At 46.7% G+C, this 23,186-nt stretch overlaps 1 protein-coding gene across 3 annotated transcripts in view; it reads left to right on the forward strand.

The window, feature by feature from the left end:
• PAX7 (paired box 7) overlaps window positions 1-18,229 on the forward strand; it is a gene marked incomplete at both ends in the record, with an annotated part of 101,881 nt that extends 83,652 nt beyond the window's left edge. For 2 of the 3 annotated variants that reach the window (XM_082493686.1, XM_082493685.1), the window contains 2 exons: window positions 13,933-14,179; window positions 18,114-18,229. In XM_082493686.1, the coding sequence (XP_082349812.1) occupies window positions 13,933-14,179; window positions 18,114-18,229 (363 nt within the window). Of the gene's footprint in view, window positions 1-6,861; window positions 6,928-13,932; window positions 14,180-18,113 lie in introns of all 3 variants that reach the window. The other variant, XM_082493684.1, reaches the window with a different exon arrangement.
• Window positions 18,230-23,186: the final 4,957 nt, after the last annotated feature.

Here is a 23,186-nt window from a genome sequence, read left to right on the forward strand (position 1 = left end):
CAATAGACCATATTCCTCCCCAGCGGAGCTCAATGATTCCCACTCATGTTTTGTAAAACAGAAGGAAAAAGCTGGGTGTGTGTGAGGGTCTGAAGGACTGTGCCAAGGTGTGTGTGGGTTGTGTTTATGGAAGGAGTAGATGCTGAGTACTTCTTCAGTGCCTGTGCATGGTAAATTTTTGGAAGGGATTAATCAATAATTTCCATTCCTCCCTTTTATCTGCAGCACCTAAGGCCCTTTTTTTTCATTCTTAGGGTTGGACCAGACTTGGCTTCCGCTCTCTTGACTTTGCAGGAGAAGAGATTCAGGAATCTGGTGCCTTCCCTGCCTTTTTTTTTCTTCTAGGTTTGCTTTCTTGGGATGGGAGTAGAAAGAGGGCCAGGCCCGAGGGGAGATTTCCAGTCTCCAGATCTGAAATATCCAGTGCTTTGGGGCTTTTGGATTTTGTTTCTTTTTTTTTTTTTTTTTTTGTGCAGGGTCTTGTGGAGTGGGACATGCCCCTTGATTGCAGCACTTGTGTGTCATTGCAACACAAATAAACAGCAATATGAGTGGCTTCAGTTATAAATCACCAAGTGCTGTGGTGTATCTGTAACATGCGCACCCCGCAGTGGAAAGGATAACTGAGATCACTACGGGTGAGGGGACGGGTTGCTAGGACATTTTGGAAAGAGCGAAATGGTTTAATTTCATTCAACTATGTCTGGAAAGTTTATTTTTCTCTCTTTATAAACAAAGAGACAAAAATGTTGCAACTGGACATTTTATTTTCAATATCCTTTTGTTACAAATTGCAGTGGTTTACTTCATTTTGATCTTTTGATCAAAAGTTTGTATTTGCACTTGTCCCCCTCACCCATTTCCTTTCCATTTTCATTTATGCTATTTGAAAGGCTTTCTTTCATCAAAAAGAAAATGTTGTTTATCTTTTTGATAACATTTATTCACCACCTGTTGACCCTTTGTAAACCTTTTATAGAGGGACCTGTAATATAATGCAGAAGCTTAGTAGTATTTTCATTACTGCAGGCTGCGTGCTTCAACGTGATCAGAGCTCAGCATGGAAACTCAACATTTTCTATTCTTATCTCTTTCTCCCCATGCCTCTCTACCCATCAACGTTTTTGTGTGTGGCAGTGAAACAGAGCAGGTAAAACTGTTCCCACCTTTGTAAAACTTTCTTCTATCTTCCAGGGAAAGGCCTATAGATACACTAAACAGCATCATATGGTGCTAATGTTTTGAAGTTCCCCTCATTTCTGTGCTTAACTAACTACAAGGCTGTCTGGAATGAGGACATCAACCTTGGTTTTGGGATGTTCATTCAAATTCCTGCTCCCCCATAAACTTCTGTGCCGTCTCAAGTTTTAGCCTTTATTGGGCTCACTTTTCCACTTGTAAGGTGAGAGGTGGCAGCCCTGCTCTGCCGAGTGCTGATGATAAATACATTAAAGCAGGTCACAGAAATCTTTGAAGAAAAAAGAATGTTGCAGGAATAAGACACATTTGTGCTTTTTACATAGGGGTGACTTTGGATAGCACGTGTTCTGTCCTGCTGCTCTCTCGGGGGGTGTCTGAGGGTCAGGATGCTCAGCTCTTGCTGGAGTTCAGGGGGTCGGCTCCCTGATATAGAAAGCTCCAGACTCCCAGGCCTTTTTGTGTGGACAGGAGGTTTTCCTCTCCACATAATGACCAGGGGAGAATTAATCAGACGGAAGCTTTATTACTGGTGACCCAAATGCACCCACAAAGCTCAGGCATCAGCTGGTACATACGTTAACTCCAGTTTTGCTTAATTTTGCAGTTTTTAAGACAGTTTCATAGTGAGGCAGGGAGAGGAGGAGACAGGACACGCAGATTTTCTGAGGCTCTCTTAGGTGCTAACACTGACACAGTGGTCTGAACCCAGGGCAGGGCTTAGGGCAAGTAAGACCCAGGCAGTGGTCTGGTTTTTGGGCTTTGGTCTCTCTGCTTTGCCCATGGCCTCAGCCCTGCATCCTCCCACATCCAGCACCCTTTCCCCGGGGTCCCGAACTTTCTGCCAAGGTCACAATTCCTCTCTAAGCCAGAGGGTGCGAACCAAATGGAGGAAAGATGTGCCCAGGGCCGCTGATCCATGCACTAAGCTCTTGCCCCAGCAGTTATGACCGGGGGTACCGGGGTGCAGCGGGAGCGGGGAGTGCGGGAGATAACCATTGATGTTGTCAATGCTGCCGGGACTTAACGTATTGTGAGATATGGCAGCTTGTTTGCACGGGTGTTAACCAGCCTCTCCTGTCCCCTTCTTGTCACTGCCCAGTCCCTGCCACAGCCAATCTGTGTCCTAATCTTCATCAATTAACAAGAAACACTTTCGCCCCCTCGCTCCCCCCCGCCAATACAGACACCCACCCTGAAGCCTTGGATAAAGAGGAAAGAGCCCCCCCAGCCTCGACCCTCTCCCCCTTTACTTTCCACTAACTCAGCGCAACCAATTAGGCATCTGACACCCGTACTGGCTGACAAATTGTTTCTGTCATCTGCTTTCTGTCTTTCATTAAACGAGAGGCGGAGGGGGGAATTGAGAAGGGAGGGGGGGCTGGGAGATGTGATCTCCCATGCTTAGCGAGGCCAGATACATTAATTACAAAACGGCCATTTGCAGCATGAAAATGCATTAATTAAATTTATGCAATCATTATCTTTAAATAGTCATATCTTTAAAATAATCAGCCCTTCCTGAGTCTTCCCTCTCCTCCGCTAAGTATCTCTAATCCCTTTTCCACCATTTATCTCTGGATCAGCAGTGGCTTGTATGCTTTTAAACTTCTGCACGCAGGAGATGCCTTAAAAACTCTGCTCGAGTAATACAAGGGTGTGATACCTGCACTACTGCAGCGAGGTGGACAGGCAACGGGCATACCTCTACTCAACAAGTTAGGGGATTTGCCATTTTTTGGAGGCTTTTGATCAAGATATTTTCATAAAAGAGACCTCATAGCTCAGCCAGGAGTTGCGGGGTTAATGTATAAAGTTCTTTGCTTGTATTTATACGGGAGTGAAAGCTATGAGCTGGTTGACATATCCACTTAGTAAATGTATTGCTGTTTTCATTTGGAAAAGGTTTAATTTTAATGAGGTAGGACCCTTCCCTTCGGCACAGACATAGCTTTGCCAGCAGACAGCTACCTTTCATCAGTGTATTCTTTTCTCCTTAAAAATCACTTAGTTCAAGGCAGTAAATGATGTTCCTAAGAAAAGCAAGGGTTTAAAGATAGGCATTTTGCTACCCTGATGCTTGAAATCACTTTTTGGTGGCTTCATATTATAATTCTAAAAAAATATTTTAGTTTGGAGTACCTTCAGACTTAGCCAAAGTAAAATTGTGTTAGACAAATAAGAAGGCAGTGAAGTTAATGATGTGTTAGCCCAGGAGCTTCTATTTTTATACTTTATTGTTCAAAGACTCCCTCTGTTTGTGATGGCTACTCAAATAATAATTGCAGACTTACTGAGGTTTGTGCTGCTCCTCGGCAGACCCCAGGTGCAGGAGTGCCAAAATACCCAGGGAAGAATTAATCTCATCCCCTCCTTAAATAAGCACCTATAACACCACAGGAAAACTCCAGTCCAAATAGCTTTTAAAGAGCTGGAGGACTCAAAGAGGGATACTTATCTAAACTCAAATCCTGTAAGGCTTTCTTATCGCTTCTGGTTAAAGATTTTGTTCTGCTCTTTGTGTGTCTGCATCGTTTTTAATAACTCCTACATGTTTTTTTTTCCTATCTGTAATGCCTAGTGGGCCAACGTCCAATTAGACGGGAGCCGATGCAGTGGTATTTGGATCCAAACCTCATATTGTGTTCAGCTAGAGTCATGAGTTCAGGATTAAGACCAGGTAGAATTTGGGTGCGGATTTGATGGTGACCGAATCATGCCAGATTTCTCACATCTGAGAGGCAGAAATGAGCTCTGAGGTTTCAGAAATGGAAGCAGACAGTAGCTCATCCTGCACAGGAAAGTCCCCTCGACAGTCCGGGTGTCCCCAGCCTTCTCTTCAAGTGCATTATGAAACTATAAGCTGTTTAGATCCAGCGCAGCATGAACTTAGTGTAAAGGTGATTACAAATAATGAATACGAAGGGCTCATTTTTCCCTGGAGTGTAAAGGTGATTACAAATAATGAATACAAAGGGCTCATTTTTCCCTGGACCTTCTCTGAGAACAGATATTTTTGGAGAGAAAGAAAAAGCCTTATGGAGCAAAACAGGCAAAGAGGTTGTCGAGCTAGAACATCTTAGCTGTAAGAGTTATTAAAGCCAGTGTTTTCAGCAAGGATCCCCACTTTCTTCTCATTTCTCCTATTTGTTTACACTCATGCCTCCACACCAGTGGATTCAGCACCTTGGTGGATGCAGCTCAATTATCCCCAAGGTCAGATCCCATGAGGGTTTTGGGGTTCACATTTGGCAAAAGCAAGCAGCTCCCTGTTTTTGAAAACACCACAGTGCTCCCTAGCAGCAGAGAGAAGTCTGAGGGGACAGCACATGGCACTATGCAGGGCTGCAAAAGGCATTTCCTTGGATTCAGGAGCTGTGATTTTCCTACAGGTGAGGGAAAAAGAGGTCCTGACTTAAAAAATTCATCCCTGTGGTAGCCTCAGAAGATCCAAACTGAGCTGAGGTGCTCCCAGAAAGGGTTGTGGTCTGGGTTGTGCATTCATTAGGATAAGCTGGAAAGAGAAACCTCACCTTAAAAAATGCACCAAGCCCCCCTGCCCTGGGAACGCAGGGAACGGAGAGAGCAGCAAACAAGCAGCAGAGGAACTGGCAATAGGAAGCGCTTCTGATTTTCCCTTTCTTCCATTCTTTTGCCAGCTCAAGTTATTAAGTGTTTGGTGCGAGCCTAGCTAGCCCTGCACTTGCTGAACTTATCAGGGTTATTTCATCTCCCCATGACCTCTCCGTATTTACGATGGGAACCCTGGAGGCATTGGCTTTGCTTAACTGGTGTATCTTACACTGCAGTTAAGCTGGACCTTAACTGATTACAGCCCTTGATTGATCAGAGAAAGAGGGAGGGGAAGAGAAAGAGGAGTCCTAGAGCAGATACGAAGGACTATCAGTGCACCAAGCAGCTTCGCCTGGGGCTGGGATATGCCACTCGGGGGATTCTTTGTAGTGGAGCTCCTTTCACATTTATAGAGGCTCCCCTCTACTCTCCAAAAAGAGAGAGACAGAGAGAGAAAAGCAGGCGAGGGGGGGCATGGAGCGGACTCAAAGGATCTCAGGAAATCTTGTTTCGAAGCAGTAAGTCAGCACCCGCACTCCATTACCAGTGTCCGCAGGGGGTTGTGATAGTGAGCGAGCACAGATCAGCTTAGCTGAGAAATGGAAAAAAAAAAAAAAAAAAAAGAGGGAGAGAAATGGAAAGGGAGGAGGGGAAGAAGAGACCTTTCTGTGAATTTTGGTTTGTCTTTGTTAGTCTCTGCTGGCGTGGGGCTGCTGAAGAGAGGAATAACAGAAGTTTATAAAGCAGTTTTAATTTCCCTGGGACTTAGCTGTGCTGTGTGATCTCCCCACCCTGCCATTATTCACATCAGGCAGATGCACAGCCATAGATTTAGGGCTGATTTAGCAGGAAACCTTGGGGTGTGTTTGTTTATTTTTTGGTATTTTTGTCTCACCGAGACCTAAAAGCATTTTGGTCTGCGCCTGCCATCAGCATGACTGAGCTTACCCAAGAATGGACAAATAGGTGCAAAAGAAAAGACACAAGCCCAGCCCATTTCCACAGCCAAAGTTCTTCTGCTGTTTTGGAAATGTTTAGGAATTCCGGTGTTCCATGGTTGTCCCTTTCTGCTTTCTCGTCCCAGGTGACTTTGTGAGTTCCAAAATGCCACAAGCAAGATTCATATCCCTGCAATTAATACCCTGTGTAAAGTTGCCCGGAGATACTCTTATCTCATGCATTTTTCCATGGAAACTTTCCAGTGTATTTACTTGGCCTTCACAGAGAAACGTATTCACGAGGAAAACAGCGTCAGGGTAGAGTTTGCTTATGGTCACTTCTGTGAATGCAGTCTACTACCTGGAAATTAGGAGGGGGGGTGGCTCAGTTTGCCAACCGGCGCATTTGGGAAGCATTGGCCTTCTTTTGGTTATTCTATATAAAATATCCTAGCAATTCCAATTTATTCAGGACAAACACCTCACGCTTAGATAGTACAAGGTGAATTATGATGTCAGTGGTTAGTAAAGCACAAACTGCCCATTTTCAGAGGGGAGATACTCAGCAGTGCATGGAAATCAGACCCCTTTGACAGTTTCAAGATGGCAAGATGCTAGTTAGCCTTTTGGCTTGAGTCTCTCCCATTTCTGGAAGGGGTGAGTCCATGTCTCTTGATTTTGCTTGCTAGTGAAATTGAAGCATAGAACCGGGACCCTTCTTTACCTTAAACAGCCTGTACTATCACGGCATGTCTTTTTGTTTCCTCTCTGGTTATCCAGACTACTAAAAACTTTGCCATCTGCCTTTATCTAAGTGATAGTAGAGTTTGGTGCCCTAATGCCAGGGATAGTGGCTCGTGTTTCTAGATCAAGCAGTTTTTAATGTAATTCCCATTTACAGTGTTGCCCCCACCCTTCCCCTCCAAATTACGCTTCTACTGCAGGATTCCTCATAGCCCTTATTGGATGTATAACCCCATGGTGCTTCTGATTTCCTTATGGTATTTCCATTGCAAGAAGAGCCCACTCCTCTTTCCCAGACCATCCAGACTTAAGCGTTTTCTCTTACCCTTATAGCTAAGACCTTCCCATTCTTTTGTATAGCTTAGAAACTTTTCTTTAGACCTTCTCCATAATTTGTACATCTCTACAGAAGCAGGGTGCCCAAAACAAGATGCAGTGCTCCAGGTGGAACCTCACCATAGCCTTGAACAATCAGGTAATAACTTCCCATCGCCTTTTTTTCTAATCCTCCCCTTGTGCAGCCTGCATTGGTCTGCTTTGCTGCAGCTCACCATTGCATCCCCAGCTCCATCTCATCCCCAGCATCTCCCCAAGCCCTTTCCATCATGAGTGTGTGGCAGTTCTTCATCCATCAAGTGAACAGGGTCATTTTAGGACACAAACGCTCATCTCCATTCCACCCGCTGTGTCCTAGACCACTCCCCTATGGCACTGAAACATCCTTCAGATGTTTTAAGTCACTGAAAGGCATTGATGATATTTCTGGGTTTATTGTTCACTGCCAAACTGTACCACTTTTCAAGCACAGGTCCACAGTAACCGTTTCTGACCTTCACTTTGAAGGGATCTGGTATGATCTGTCCCATACACACCAGAAAGGATTCAGGCACGTTGTGTTCTGTTCCTGGCTCTGCTTCTGACACACTTCTTGTGGCCTTGGGAAAGGCATTTCACTGGCCTCCATATATTTTCCAATGGAGTGGGGAAGGTTACAAAAATGAGACATTACTGCTATACAGCAGCAGCCACGTCAGCCCTGGAGTCTTCCTGTTGCAGGGAGGACTTGTGAGATTGTGTTAGCTTGTATTCGTAACACTGTTCTCTGTAGCACTAGCAACATAGAATCATAGAATCATGTTAGACCTTCTCCATAATTTGTACATCTCTACAGAAGCAGGGTGCCCAAAACAAGATGGATTATAAATACCTGGCTAGGTGAGGTAAAGCTGGGGCAGCACAGCATCAGGTTTCTTAAACTTTAATCCACAAGAAAATAGAAGTAAAGGGTTAACTCACCGGCTCATTTATAGCAGTGTGAATCAGGACCGTGCTTGAAGTCAGTGAAGTTACCCTTCAAGAAGGCTAATGTGAAGTTTGCTCCCTGGGCTCCAAAATGTCATTGGAAATTACAATAGATGGAAGGGACTGCAGTTACCCAGATCAGACATTTTCTAGGTGCAAGAAGTGTGAAACACTGTCTGGATCCTTGGCCTGATTGCAAAATCACATTTAATGGGTGTATGTACTGGATTGGTTTGGTATATTGGGATACAATTCAGCTGGGTCTAGTGATTTAGAAAATACTCAAAATTAATTGCTTGGTTTTGTGAGTGCAGTGTTAGAGATTGCTACATAAGTCATTTTAGTCCTACCTGGGGGCATATTTGCATATATTTATCCTCCTTTCAAGTGAAGATCTTTGGGGAAACTGTATTTATCTCCTCCCAACTCTTTCTTTGGCTTTCAGTAGTCCCACAGTCACCTTTTCATTTTGTTTCCATTTAATGTATGTATAGAATAATCGACTCTTCCCACCAAGTGAAAATGAATCCACAGAGATCAAAAACATTAATATGAGGAAGGGTTGCCTTCTGCAAGAGAGAAGGAAAAGATTAGCTGAACAGGCTGCAAAATAAAGATGGAAAAGATTAAGCTGGGTCCCCACCAAGTAGCTAAGAACAATCTTGGAGGACAGAGCACGACCAGAGCAGAAGCTGAATTGACCACAAATGGTAGAGAGACCACGCCCTCATGGAGGAACTCAGAGCAAATTGTTAGCTTGGGCCATGACCTTAGTAAATCCGTAAGATCCAGCATGTTTCCCAGCATGGCCATCAGAGCCCTGTCAGGCTTTCCTTTCCCTATGAAGTGGTGTAAATGTTGACACCACAGAAGCTGAAACAGAGAGATTTCAGCCTACAAACACGCTTCACAACGGAGAATTTCCTAGTGTTTTTTTGCCTGATGTAGTATCAAATATTCCAACTGATCACATTTCCAGCCTTTCCCAAAGAGAGAGGATTTCTACCCATTCCTCCGAAAGCAGTACCACCGCCTCAGAAATATGACCCACTGCCAGGAGACCCTTCCTCTGTTTTTTCCTTTTCGGTTTCTGCCTGGTATCCCGTTTGCATTCCTTTGGGACCACCCGGATGCTTCTCTGGAGTTAACACCCTTCAGCTAGCTGCAGATCATTACGTCTTCCCTTTATTCAGAACTTAGCCAGGCTCAGCAGTTTCTAAATGCAGCATTTTTCTAAGGCAGCCTCTGATTTTGGACGCTTTCCGCTGTGTCAAATCGGGTGTCCAGAAATGGAGACACCACAGAATCAGGGGTCACTCTGGAAAATGCGGTCCGCAGGCTCCTGCCTCCCCATCGTTTTGTTTGCTTGGGTTTGATCTCCTTACAACACCTCTGCGTCCTCCTGGTCACGGGGCAGTGTAGCATCACTGAGTGTAGATATAAAGCCTGCCGTGTCTAGGGCCTGATGTCTCTACTGGCTGGGTACCTTAGCAAGCCTAAAGCAAACTGATGAGGTGTAGGGACTCAGAGGATGTGTAGCCTGTCCGGCATGGCCTGGGCTGCCCTGGTATTTCTCGTAGAGCTCTTGACTGCAGAGACCTGTGAGGTGAAGCAGCCAGGTCCGCAGGGGCAAGTTTTTGCCCTGAAACTTATCTGCTACCCTCCCTCTCCCCTCCTGGATGCACTCACACTCTTCTCTATCTAAGCCGTATCTCTCCCTATCACTTGGCTGCCCCTCGAGCCCCTCCTGCCCCCCCCAACACACCCAACCGTCCCCCCCTAGCCCCCAAACCTAAAATCTGAAGGCCTGATTGCACAGATTGAAGGCCCTAATTGCACTTCCCTTTGCAAAGCCACATTCGTTTATCATAAAGGGTGCACATTTCCCCTGCTACAGTTTCCACGGCCAGAGGCCCTGAGGGCCAGCTCAGAAATGGAGGGAATTAATTACATTTTTTTAACTCCCCTTCTTTTAAAGTATGGGAGAGAGTGATGAAACATCCCGGGGGGGGAACAGGGGGGAGCTGCAGAGATGAGGGTGGGGAGGGAGGCAGCAGCAGGAGGCAAGGAGGGGGGCTGGCTCTTTCATCCAGGAGGGTCTTTGTGCATTAACCTTGGTCTCCCCAACACATCAAGACCCCTACCCCCTCTCCCCCATGACAAATGACCTCCAGAAAGGGTAGAAACAAGGCCGAAGGCTCCTAGCACCGTGGCTGTTATTGACTTACCCCGAAGTGCAAGCCCACGCCATGCCTGTGACTGATTTGGGACAGCAGCAAAGGGGAAGGAGATGGGGAAAGGGAGAGAGACAACTGATGAGAGGGAGGGGAAAGGGAAGGCTGTCAATCACTGTGATGGACAGGTAGCAGATTTCCCTCCAGATAAAACCTTACAGATGTGAAGTGGGTATTGATTTTTAGTTAGTGATGATAATGCACCAAGAAGTAATAAATTATAAGAAAGCAAGGTCAAAAAGAAGAGGTAAAAGGACTTTGCATTCTTCAGGAGGGGATTTCTCCAGATGCCCCAGACTTTCCTAAGTTCAAAAGTTGCCTGGAAAATGAGTTTATCCAGCTGAAACTAGAAGTCAGATAATGCGGGCCTGCCAAGGCTGGAGGGCTCTTGTAGGGTTATCCGTGCTGGGTGGCTGCCTAGCGAAGAGGGAATAGAAATCTCCGGTTCACTCTTGTTATTTCTAACACCTTTGTGTCCTGGGGTGGGGAAGATTGGATGCCGTCCTCTGACAAACCTATGCAAACAGAGTCTCAGGGGAGCTCAGCCCCAAATTGCTCTCAGCATGCCTGGAAAAGGCAGACGCTTCCCACGGTCGGTGTTGCTGAAGAGGAAACAGAGAGAGATCTTTGGGGCTCCTGGCTCAGCTGAGCCCCACAGCCTCTGTCAGGGTTCATCTGCAGCACTCAGCCACCCTGCCTCCATGGGAGCATCCAGCAGGGATGTGTATCCTGTAGCCACCTTCTAGCACCTCCCCTTTCCAACCTCTGTACAGTTACCTGTCCGTTTTCCACCCTGGCATCCTCATGATGAAATATTGGCGTCCTTATGTTTCACCGCGGTTTTCCAGAGGGAAATTCAGCCCGTCTTTTTCAGAAAGGGGTCTTAGGGTGGGATGAATTGTCCTTCAGATGTGTCAATCTCTGTAGAGGGATTCTAGAGGATTAGCAGAGAGTAGAAACTTAACTTCACATGGCTAAGGTTAGTTGAGTTGAGTCCTAGCTTAAGTGACTTGCACAAGCCCTTGTGAGTCAGTAGCAGATCTGGGATTAGAAATCAGTCCTGATTCTGACTGATTAAAGCCAATTACTGTCTTTAGTAGGATTTGTGCAAGTGTCTTCTCCCGTCTCAGCTCCTCTGATTTTGAAGAGTGTGAATCTGGGTTTCATTTACCAACGTTGCTTTACATCCCCCTTTCTTTTTAAAAGGGCCTTAGCGGAAGTGTTAATATGACTTCTGCTTGCTTTAAGAGCCTTTTATTTTCTCTGAGTAATACAAAGCAGCTGACCTTTTGGGCGAGATGGCCAGGAGGGAGAGCACTAGAAAACCCTCTGGTCTGTGAGTGGTTCCAGTCGCCCTTCATTTTATAGCGCACCGTTTCTTTTCTGCACCTGCAGGGCTCGGCGGCGCGGGCGGCATGTCTGCAGTCAGGCAGCACTGCCAGACCTGGACAGCTCAGGAAGGGAGAGACGAAACCATCCGGCTTTGTGCTGCCCGAGCTGGAGCTTTCCAAAAATAACTTCTAATTCATATGGCTGTGTTTTCGTGCACGCAAGAAGGATGTTTATTGTTTTAAACATCTGATTCTGCTTGCGAATGAAATCAAATAATGTCTCTTGGCTGCTGTATACGCGAGTGTTCTGAATATCGGTCAGGGCAAAGAGGTGCAGGGTGCAACACCTAGAGCTAAGGCGATGCTGAAGCTCTGAGGTCTGCCTGCAGCCGGCGGGATCGAGGGGCAGAAGAGGATTCATAGCTGAGCCAGATCAAAGTTCGTGACCCGGCTTTAGTGAAAGGTTACAAATAACTTTGCAGCTGGAAAACCTACCTTCAGGCTGCACTCCCATGATTTCCCCGCTGCATAAGCCTTGAGGCAGAGAGGTTTACGTTACATCCACATAGAAAAGCATGACAGCCCTATTCTCATATTAATCCACTCTGTCTTGCATATTTAAATGCAATTTCCTTTCTTCTTTCTTTCTTCGTGCTGTCATGGGGCAGGGAGTTCCATGGGCACATTTTGCACAGCGTTATGGCTGAACAACTTCATCTAGATACCTTGAGGCTTAATCACTGTGATTAAGAAGCTGTGCCCGGAGGGTCTGGAGAGCTGGAGGTAATTTAGGCTCTGTCTGGAGCACCGTCTGCCCCATGGTGTAGAGACAGCTAAGCTAGGTTTAACTTTTGGGGACCAGTAGCAAACTCTAAGCTCAGTGCAGGCTGAAAACCCTGAAGGAGGAGAGGGTAAATGAACACTGTCTGAGCTCTATGCTGCTGCCACTGTGCTGCTTTTACTTAGCTTGTTCAAAGCTCATTCTTGTGTCTCTCTACCGCACTGCAGACAAACCCAGTAGTTGGGGTTAGATTGATTTTCCAGGCTTTTTAACTAACCTCGTCCCCAGTACCTCCCCACCACCTCCCCCTCCGCGGGGGTCCAGCCACCCCTGCTCCCGAATTTCTCTCCCAGACAAATGCCTGGGAAGGATCTCAGGCTGGCTGAGTCGGGAGGTGGCATCACATCAAGAGAAAGCGTCTTAGCAGGACTCCAGAGTCCTTCCGGGGGGAGGAGAAGCTTTAGAAAGCAAAGGCCAGCGCGTAGCCGGTCATTCAGCCTAAGCCCCCGCGCCAGCAGGAAGGTGAGGGAGGAGGGGATGGAGAAGGTGTCGGGGTGAGCAGGAAGGGGAGACGCCACTCTATACAACCCCTCTTGTGTCCTTCCAGAGAATGTATCCTCTGCACAATAGCTCACCAGGCCGCTGGTGGGGGATAAAGGGCTCATTTTACCACTTGCCAGGCTCCAAATATTTCCAATTTGCCACTTTAATTGATGTCAATAAGGTTATGCTAAATTCGGAGATTTTCAGCCGCTCGGCATCTGAGTGCTGGCCTGGCCCCCCGAGGTGACTGGCTGTCCCCTCTCCCCCCGCCCTTCCCCGGCACAAATACGGCAAGGCACGCCTGCAGCGGCTGTGGAGATCAACCAAGAGGCATCAGGAGTTCCCTTCCTTCCCTCGCCACGGCCCTGCTTCTGCAAACTCTTTACACTCTTAACTTGGCAGCCCCGGGGGTAATTTTGCTGATTGCAGAAGGCAATTGCATTAAAGCGCTAGCAGGATCAGGGGCCTTGTGTGAAGGCCTGTAGGCAGCGGCTTACCCCAAACTCACCCACAGGAACAAATCTGGCATTTTTGCTGCAAAAGAAGAAAAAAAAGAAGTTCATCTGTTTCAGGTCTCAAAGTAGGAAGATTGCTTGTGTGCAAATGTAATTACATTTTCAAACCAAGCACTATACTGAAATAAGCTGAACCAGGACCTGTTATCCTTTAACATTTGTGGGTAAAGAAAACTTTGACATTTCAGTCCCTAAAGCTGAATCTGCATCAAAGCCAGAAAGGGTTTGTGTCTGGTTTGGTTAGGGACGTTTGCAAACCAAGCCCCACTCAGACCTCCAAAGAAAGGGGCTGTCTTCAGCGTCCCTTTCTGAAAATGTAGATTTTTGCTCCGTTTTATGTGTCTCCTCTTCTGTGAGGGCTGTTTGTAGGAAGGGAGGGGGTGCTAGTTCATGGCAGTGCGTGCTGAGCAGGCTAGTCCCAAATTTATTCCTTTCTCCAGTGTTTATCCTGAACAGCACAGCTCACGTTGTTGGCATGTCAGGAAAGAAGGAACAAAGATTGAGTGTGCTCTGAAGGAACTTCTCAATTATCCCTACTAAGGTCTTTCAAATAAAGCGTTAGAGACAGAGGAGCCAACTGTGGGGTCTGTCTGTTGTTATTTGGTGGAAGCAGGCCTTCACTCTCCAGCCTGGCCAAACCTGTATTAATATTGTATATTATACTGATAGAGCACCATTATATGTAGACTGTTTCTCCCTGGTATGCATGAAGGCAGCTGCACATGTACCCTTTCTCCTCCAGATATCGACGTGTTGTCTCCTGTGTTTCTCCAGGTGATGAGCATCCTGAGCAACCCCAGTGGGGTTCCTCCACAACCCCAGGCTGACTTCTCCATCTCTCCCCTTCATGGTGGCTTGGACACCACCAACTCCATCTCTGCCAGCTGCAGCCAGCGGAGTGACTCCATCAAGTCTGTGGACAGCCTCCCGACTTCCCAGTCCTACTGTCCTCCCACCTACAGCACCACCAGTTACAGTGTGGACCCAGTGGCTGGCTACCAATATGGACAGTATGGACAAAGTAAGTGCACTGATTGTATTCCCACTGTGTAGGGAACAGGAGAAGAGAGGGAGGGAATGTAAGAAGGTGTGGATATTGTATTGGAAGGGATTCCCATGGAAATCTGTCCATCTAGAGAGAAAATGGGAATCTACTCACCAGACACAGATGGAGATTGCTCCACACAGCCTCCTCAACACCCTTGCAGTCCAATTCAAAAGTCCCAATTGAAATATTTTAGGTAAAACATTTCTATTAGGAAAGGACAACTTCCAGACCTCTCTCCTTTCCCCTCGCCAAGTCTTGCTTCTCCAGAAGCCCTACAATGTGTTCATCCTGCTCAGCCAAAGGAAAGCTGGGATTTTAATGCCATCCTTTAGTGGTGCAAAACTGTATGTGTCACTTCCTCCCCTGCCCTCTGTAAGGTAAGGGCTGGGTGCATGCCCAGAGGTTCTGCTATAAAATACGTTAAGCCAGTGCGTAATCCTGAACCCAAACCTCAGACCCAAAAGGCAGAGGGACCCTGAGAAGGGTCTGTTTCTCCTTCAGGATGGTTGGGTCACAAAAACACCAGCGAGCCTGGCAAAGGGCTCACCTGCCGGTGTTAAACTAATAATAAGTGTGGTGTTGTGAGAGAGTGATCCGCGGAGGGTTAAAGGTGCATCCTCTTCCTCCAGGAGCGCTCCTGCTTGCCCATAGCTTGTCCTCAGTGACCTTTCCTTCCATTTGGCTGTGGCTTTTTATTCCCCTCTCCGTCACAGCCCTTTAATGTCTTTAACTTCTACAGCTAAATGAGAACCGGCTGTGGCGGCAGACGGGATCAATAGCAGCTTCCCCCCACCCCTCCTTTTTTTGTTTTTCGGGAGTTTGATCTGTGACCCCTTGACCTTCCCCTCGCTTCTGGATGTGAGGCTGGACACACGTGCTATTGATAAAAATCTTAAACAAATTCCAATACCATGTATTTCCAATAAAGATTCCCTTGGGCAAGACGTTAGTCACACCCATGTGTGTAAAAAATAAAATAAGGAGGACGAGCTACATTTTCTGAGAGAGAGAGACCAGAAAAGGAGAAGGAAAGAGAAAGAAGGGTTTGTCTTGGTTTGCTACAGGAATTTTTACTTGGGCCTCTCCTTATGCTGATGAAAAACTGCTCATGCAGCCCTATTTATGTTGCTTTATTTGCCCCCCTTTCCTGATTTCTGTCACATGGCTCCCTCTTTTCTGCTAGACACCCATTAAATTTACAAGCCCAGTTTAGAGCCCACTGGGCTTGGCTCAGAACAGGAATGTTTTCCTGTTAATAGTCACGAGAGTCCAGGCTGCCAATGGACCTGTGCCCAGCAGCAAGTCTTGCGTGGCCGACAGAATTAGCCCAGACGTGCCCTATACCCAGAGACACGCAGGTAGCTAGTCAGGAAGGCAAGGAAGGTAGGTGAGAAACCATCACGCACCATCCACAGCACCACTGCTTCCCGGTGCTGGGAGCTGGAGTCACCCCCAGCATGATGGCAAGTCTGACAGCCAAAGCCAGTGCCATGCTGCGTGGCAGATGCAGCACAACTGTAGCTGTTCTACGGTGGGATCTAAGTTAAGCAGCAAATCCTGCATATGTGCCCAGATGTGTATAGATATTTGTATTTACAGCTCTGTACAGGCAATATATAAGTCCACTTGTCACCACTTCACTATAAACCTTTCTTATAATCAGCCCCATTTACAATAATCTCTATGCGAGGAAACAGTTTTCATTGGTAATTAGTCCTGTTAGAGCAATCGCTTACATGAAGTTGACCTTGATATAACAACAATTTTTCTTGTCTTTCTTGGTGCATGTTGTATTTAGCAGACACTTCTAATTCCTCCTGCTTTCTGACTCTTCACTGCTTCTTTTCAAATGCTGTTTAAATGCCGATCAGTGTGAGGTGACCTCCACAAGATCATTATTTATTGATGTTCAGTTCAGATGATATGTTTTTTCCTTCTGTGACGCGGCAAAAAATATCAAAACTCTTTTTAGTGAGCACTGATATGATAAAAACGGGGGGGGTTGCTGTGGTGGGAGCAGGCTCTGCGTAACAGGGGACATAACCAGGGCTTCTAAATAAGAGCTCTGTAGTTTTGATAGACTTTGGACCTGGCCTGCAGAGAATCTCTCTCTCCCCACTTCTCTCCTCCTTATTCTCTGTTTTATAAACACGAAACCAGACACACTTTCTCTCTCACATAAGCAAATAAACACCCAGAGTACTTTTGGTAGATTTCTGGTTTTATTTTGACTTCTATTGTATTAAACCAACAAACCATGTCTTTGACTTCTGGTGTGGGATACCCTGGTGCCTTTGAATTCTTCCCATTGGCACAAAAAGCAATATTGAGCCTGTTGTTGGTTTTGGTTTTGTTTTTGTTTTGTTTATTTTTTTCACAAGGATGGGATTGCCATCAAATTTCCATTTTGCTGGGTGCTGCCCAGAGCAGGATGACCGGCTCCGACCGTTCACCCCCCTCCTTTCCCAAGCACCCATCTGAATTCAGCCAGAGCACAGCTGACAACACACACAGAGGCACAGCCACACACATACACACATAACATGTCCAAGGAGTGAATTTGCTCTTTACCTACAGCCTCTCAAAGACATTATTTAATGTGGTTATCTGAAATACCAGGGGACCAAGCTGATAAGGTCTGGAAAGAGCCATAGCTGGAGTCTAAGCCTACGTACACCCCACCTGAAGCTAGAGGCACCATAACACGTTACAGAGCCCAGTGCTCGAGTCAAGCTACTCCAGCATCCCAGTCCCCGACGAGTGCCAGCCAGCATGCCAGCTCCACTTACTTAACTCAGCTCCTTTCACACTGTGCCGCCTGCAGAAGCCGTGCTCCCCAGCAGGCCTCACTTCGGCCCCGGATAATTCACCCCGTGCTGAGCCTGCTCACTTCCAGCGCGCCAGCCTGCCAACGCTTGCACAGCCTGTGCTGTCCCAGCCGGTGAGGAGCAGAGATGCCAGATTAATGTGGTCCTTGCAGTTCCCAAAGGCCGGAGCTGTGTTAATGATGCCGGTGATGGAACGCAGAAGCGTGAAAGGAATTCTAATAGATATGACAAGTCTAATAAGAATTTGTGTCTGGAAGGGACCTCCTCTGGGGCAGGCGTCTGACAAGACGTTGATGGCTGAAATTTGTTTACTCATTGGCACCGATTGTACATCTCCTGCCAGCTCCTTATTAATCTAATTTGAGACATTAAAGCCAGTGAAAGGGAGAGACTTTGAGTGAAGCTCAGCTAATGAGCAATGTCACCATCCTGCCCCAGTCCTCTTCCCCCTCAGACCATGGGGCAGTCAGGCAAGCTGGGATACAGGTTCACGCATGGCCTCAGGAGTTGTGGCTGCGTTTCTCACCCAGATGGAGATAAGCAAAGCCCTTAGGAAGGGTGGATGAAGGCAGGCAGCAGAGCTCGCAGACTTGAGTCAGCACGCAGTGGATGAGTCAGATTCAAGCCCTGTCCAGACTTGGTGAGCTTCCACTGAAATCTCTGGAATCGTATACACCAGTATCACTAAGTGCAGGAGTTGGCTTTGCCACCGTGAGATGATACAGGGAGGTGAGGCTGGAAGGCTTATCCTGCTGGCTTTCTGTTCAGGCTCGTCCTCAGGCAGCTCCCCTGGAAACACCATTTTTCCATGACAGAAGTAGAGTTTTAGTTCTTTTCAGTAGGTCCATGGAGACCTACCTAGGTGTTTCTGGCAGGACCATCGTCTATTTACACTCTTTCCTAGGAGTGCAGCAGGACCCTCATGTCTGTGACAACCGCTGTGTTGGGCCTTTCTTCATAAGAACCAGTCTGCAGGGTCTGTTGGTTACACGCCCTTTGATGCTGAAAGACTCATTTCCACTAAATGCTAATGTTGTGCTGTTTTCTCACCCTCCTTTTTTTTTCCCCCTCCTCTTCAGCCGCTGTTGATTATTTGGCCAAGAACGTGAGTCTGTCTACACAGCGTAGGATGAAGCTGGGAGAACATTCAGCCGTTCTGGGCCTCTTACCAGTAGAGACAGGCCAAGCTTACTGAAGAGTCCGACTGTGCCAACAACCCACTCCAGCAACTTGGTACCACTGGAGAAAACACCACCAGCCTTCCAGGGATCTACCTGTACCCGGACCCTACTCCTTCCCAATTCCCTTCCACCTTGCACCAACTTGAGCTGTGAAGGAGACGGGAAAGAGGGGGAGGGCTCTCCAAGTATCCACCTCCTCCCAGAGCACTCTTCTCAGAGGCAAGCCTGGCCTCTGTGACCTGACTCCTCCTGTGGCCAGAGACAATGGGTTGGGTACATTTATTAACCCCAAGTTCATGCCCTCCCTCTAACCTGCCTGGCCATGGCATTTTGCCCACACTTAAGGACTTTCCATTGATCTAGGTAGTTGGCATAGTCAAAGCCAAATTGATCTTTTTTTCTTTGTAAAAAAAAAAAAAGAAATGTTTCATTGTGTTTCCTTTTCTTTCCATTGCTGTAAATTTGGTGAATGTTGTATAGGAAGAAATAACCAAGCTGATCATTAAGGGTGATATAATTCGGGACCACAGAAGACCTATGGACCAAATATAAGAACTTGTTTTAAAAAAAACAAACAAACAAACAAAAACAAACCACAAAGACAAACAAAACCAGGAAAACATATATTAAAGTGACAGCAAATTTTCCCACCTCGCTCTACCCTTCTGTTCTCACTGATGGCTTCCCAAAGCAGGGCCGAAGCAGGCCAGGTTGCTGCTAAGCAGGGGCAGGATGTAAGTCCGTCCAGCCTGGGACCTTTGGAAAGCGTAAATGTAAATTGCTGCATGAGGACTGGAGATTATGGGCACAGGCACGAGCAACATTTACTTTTCCTCTTAGGGACCAATTTAGACCTGATTATGACTGAAAAGACGTGGGCATCAGCTAGCAGCAGGAGATGTGATAGCGAACGCTTGGCCTTGCACGCACAGAGGAATGGCATCAGATACACCTGATCGCGTCGGAGCTTTTGCCCATCCAGTTGAGAAGGGCGAGGACTGTCAGTGGCCCTTCTTTCAGTCAGTGGGAGAGAAGCTGGCCATGAGAGCAAAGACAAGAGAGGGAAGAGTCAGAGGTGCTCGTTAGCTGGCTGCTTGGAGGGGTTAGTATGCAAAGCCAGGTTCTTCTACAGGTAAAGGACCACCTGAAAGAAAATGGTGCTTGTTCTGAAGGTGCTTTCTCACAGCTGCCTCTCACTGAGGGATGGATGTGGCCATGGAGTCAGAGGGGAGATGACCTGAAGAGTCTTTCTAACAGCAGCTAGGAAGGAAAGGTGCTCTCAGCTGCAACATTGCACCTATTTGTACTGCAGGAAAAGATTTACCTTAACCAATGGCATACTTTATCCTCTAGCTGCCAGGAGAAATGCTTGCCCCTCTCCATCCTCCCAGCTCTTCCCCCACTCCTCTCATTTCATGTCCTATTCAGTACAACTCAATCTCTCAGTCCCTTCCCTCTGCTTTTCGTTTTGGTGGTAGAACCTTCCTCTCTCTAAGCCAGATCTTGTTCTCTGGATTTATCACCCCGCTTTTCCGTAGCAGCCAGCGCTCTCGCTTTTCTATCGGCTCACGATTCTGCTTATCACACTGCTCACATAAAAGCAGCCAACAATAAGAGGTTATTGCTAAGTCATGACCCACATGCGTTTTTAAATAGTTTCCCTTTTGCTGCTGCTGCTGATCCTTGATCATTCATAAGCAGATGTCTACTATTATAGACTTTTTTCCCCTCACCTTCCTGTGTTGAGGGGGCTCACTTCAAGAACGCACTGAAATTTGCCCTGGAGAGGACAAGGAAAGCTGCCGCTGAGATAACCACCCTGATGCACAGAATCTGTGCCAGCCAGTGGCTTATGTGTAAAGTCCAATAGCAACAGGCAGTACTTAAAGTCTTCTACAGACTGTTAGCCTTTATATACACTTACTATTTTATATGTCTACTTCAGGATAATGAGCGTCTGCTTTTTTCCACTGGTGATAACGGGGGACCACGTGGTCGGATGAGTTCTGGTCTAGCATATGCTCCTAGGTTGTTAAAGGGGCTGCTTCTCTTGTGCTCTCTTCTTTCGCTGTTGCTTCTTCCATCCTTCTCAAATAATCTGATCTTGTTTTTGCAGCTGAAACAACATTTTTCTGGGGAAGCTATCCCCTGCCTTGCCCCAACATAATTTATCATGAACCACCGAGCCGCTTTCTCTTGAACCATGTGGACAAAGTACCTGTTCTGACCAAAACAGAGTTTTGCTTCTTGCTTCAGCATCCTATCAGAGCCACATATGGCTTTCATCAGCTTTGCTTTATGGCTGTGACAGAGCCCGCTCTACATTCCTAAAAGTATATTAATACACCAGCTTGGCTGCTCTGCCTCTCGCACGCTCACACGCACGTTTCTGTGCAGAAGCTCTATGTGACGCAACATCTGCATCCAGAGGCTGTAGTGCTGTCATTTATGGTCCAGAGATCCCAAATCAGCCTCTGCTTGTCCACCTGTATCACACATAAAGCTTCCCTCTAGTTGCGGAAGACTTTCCTTGGATCACAAAGCTTTTGAAGCACTTGAAGCATTCATTCTTCGCATCCTTTCTCAGGGCAATATATAGCACCTACAGCGGGATGAATAGGTGAGGCCAAAGGTACCAATTTCCTTGAGGTGACTGAGGAGCCTTGGACCGGTCACATTATAGGAAGCGTTCTCCCTGCTTAGCACCAGTTCCAGATCTCAGAAAGCAACAAAAGATGCTGGTTTATATTGTTTATGCTTTAGAGCCGATCTAAGGAAGAAATCCCTATTGAATTCCAGCCCTGGCTTAAATGTCGTTCCCAACAAGAGTAACCTTCAGCCACACCTGGACTAGGGGATTGAGGGTGAGAGCAAGGAGGTGTCTGTGACGGATGCCAGCATAGGGATTAATGACTGACGCACCTGTTTGAATTTGCTCTTGGGTCTCAGTATCATTCTGAGCCAATTGCTAAAACAACAAAGCACACGATTTTCTTGCCTGCTACATTTCATAGTATTTAAGAGGCCAAATGCCGATAATCACCTGATCTGGGAACATCTTCCAATCTGCATCCTCCTTGCCACTGGAAGATGGAGTATGCAGATGGGGGTTGTTGGCCCTGAATCTACCCCAGGCAGTTGCAATCCCTTGTTCTTTATACCGAAGTTTCTGACCAAACACATTCCTAGCTGCCTGCTAAACTAGAAGGGAAGTTTCAGTTTGCCATGAGAATTGCTTGTCTGCTGCTCCTGCTCACAAAGACCTATCAGCTCTCTTCTCCCCGCCGTTATCTATTCTCCCGTGCGTGCGTACGCGTCTCCCAAGTATCCCTCAGCAGTGGACAGTCGGTCCTTGCCGCAAGCGTGTTGTCGAGGAGGACTTCAGCTGAGCTCAACGCAGAGTGCAGGACCCTGAAAGTTAAAAAGTATTAAAAAGAGGGAGCACTGTAGAAACCTATTTGCCAATTACCTTCACCAGAAAGTCCGTGAGCACCCGGGCACTGCTGTAAATAGAGTTCTTAGAGGAATATGAAAAACGCCCCATGCTAGCGCAAATAGCTATTCTCTGACCTTTCCCTCGTGGTCGCACTTTGTACATTAGTTGGAAATTTGGTCATGTGCTGTATGTTTATAGAAAGTTGACATTTTTTTATACTAAAAACACAGTGAGTGCCGTGCTAGTTAAAAAAAAAAAAAAAAAGGGGGAGGGGGGATGAACTGTAGAAATTTGCCTATCGTGTGTTTTCAAAATACATTCCAGAATCTTTGGGGTGGGATGGGTTTGATTTGGGGATTTTTTTGGTTTCTTTGTTTTGTTTTAAGGTACGTTCATGTATGAAAGTCAAAGTATTTTTTGGTTTGTTTTGTTTTATGGGTTGCCAACCTCAGTTCTGCTGAAAAGAGACAAACTCGGGAGAGAGGGTGGGATGGGGAGGGGGGGAAAGAACAGAGGGAGGTGCCTTGAAGGCGAAACAAAACCAAGCGTGGAAGAGTAGCGATCGGCAGCAGACAAGTGTTGGACAGCAGGACCCTGAAGAACATGCGGTTGCAGTTGCTCGAAGCAGACCAAATGGGGACTGAGCAGATACTCAACTACTGGTGACTCTGAGGGTGCCTGGGAATCCCCAAAATCGTCCTGCACCTCATCCAAACAAACCACCAAGCAAAGGGACGCACTCCAGAGACATTCTCTCGGGTTGACGTTTCTTCCATGCCTGCAGACGAGAACTGACATCCTTGGGGGAAAGAAAAAACGCCGAGTGGGTTTTTTTGACCTCCCCACATCCCTCCAGCGCCCCTGCCTTCACCTCGGCGCCATCCTGAGCCCACAAAATGGACATTGCCTCACTGTGTCCAGTAACTCAGCAGATTGGCTCCTGTCGCTCAGAGACTTTGTGTATTTAATGCTTCTAACCCGTCATCCCTAACACCTCCATATACCCACCTGGGGAGTATCTACATAGCACTATAGGACATTCCTTATTCCTAGTAACTGCGGATATGTTGCTTCTGTGTTTGACTCATAGCCATTTTGCTCCATGTGTATGCCTGCGTGTGAGGATGTGTGTGTGCGCGTGTGTGCCTGCGTGTGTGCGTGTGTATATATATAATCGCACCATAATTTATTCAGCTATATGGAGTAGTATAGTAGAAAGAGAAACTGGTATTTGCTTTAACTACCTGCTGCCTGTAGGTGTCTCTCTGTAACTCAGGCATAACTGTTATACATTAAAAAAAAAAAGGATTAAAAGTGTCTTTGGGTGGCTTGTTTGCTTAACTCGCTCTGCGGCGTGCCAAGCACAAGGGGAAAAGCTGGTACATGCAAAATATTCACACACACATACAAACTACAGATGTTTTCGCTAAAAAGGAAAAATCATGCGCTCCATTCGTTAATGCAAACGTGAAAGAGCTACATAAATAAAGAAAACATTTAATTTCGCTGTGACTTTTCACAAGGGAAGAACAATT

The sequence above is a fragment of the Vanellus vanellus genome (genome assembly GCF_965231255.1).
Source record: "Vanellus vanellus genome assembly, chromosome: 20".
NCBI lineage: Eukaryota > Metazoa > Chordata > Aves > Charadriiformes > Charadriidae > Vanellus > Vanellus vanellus.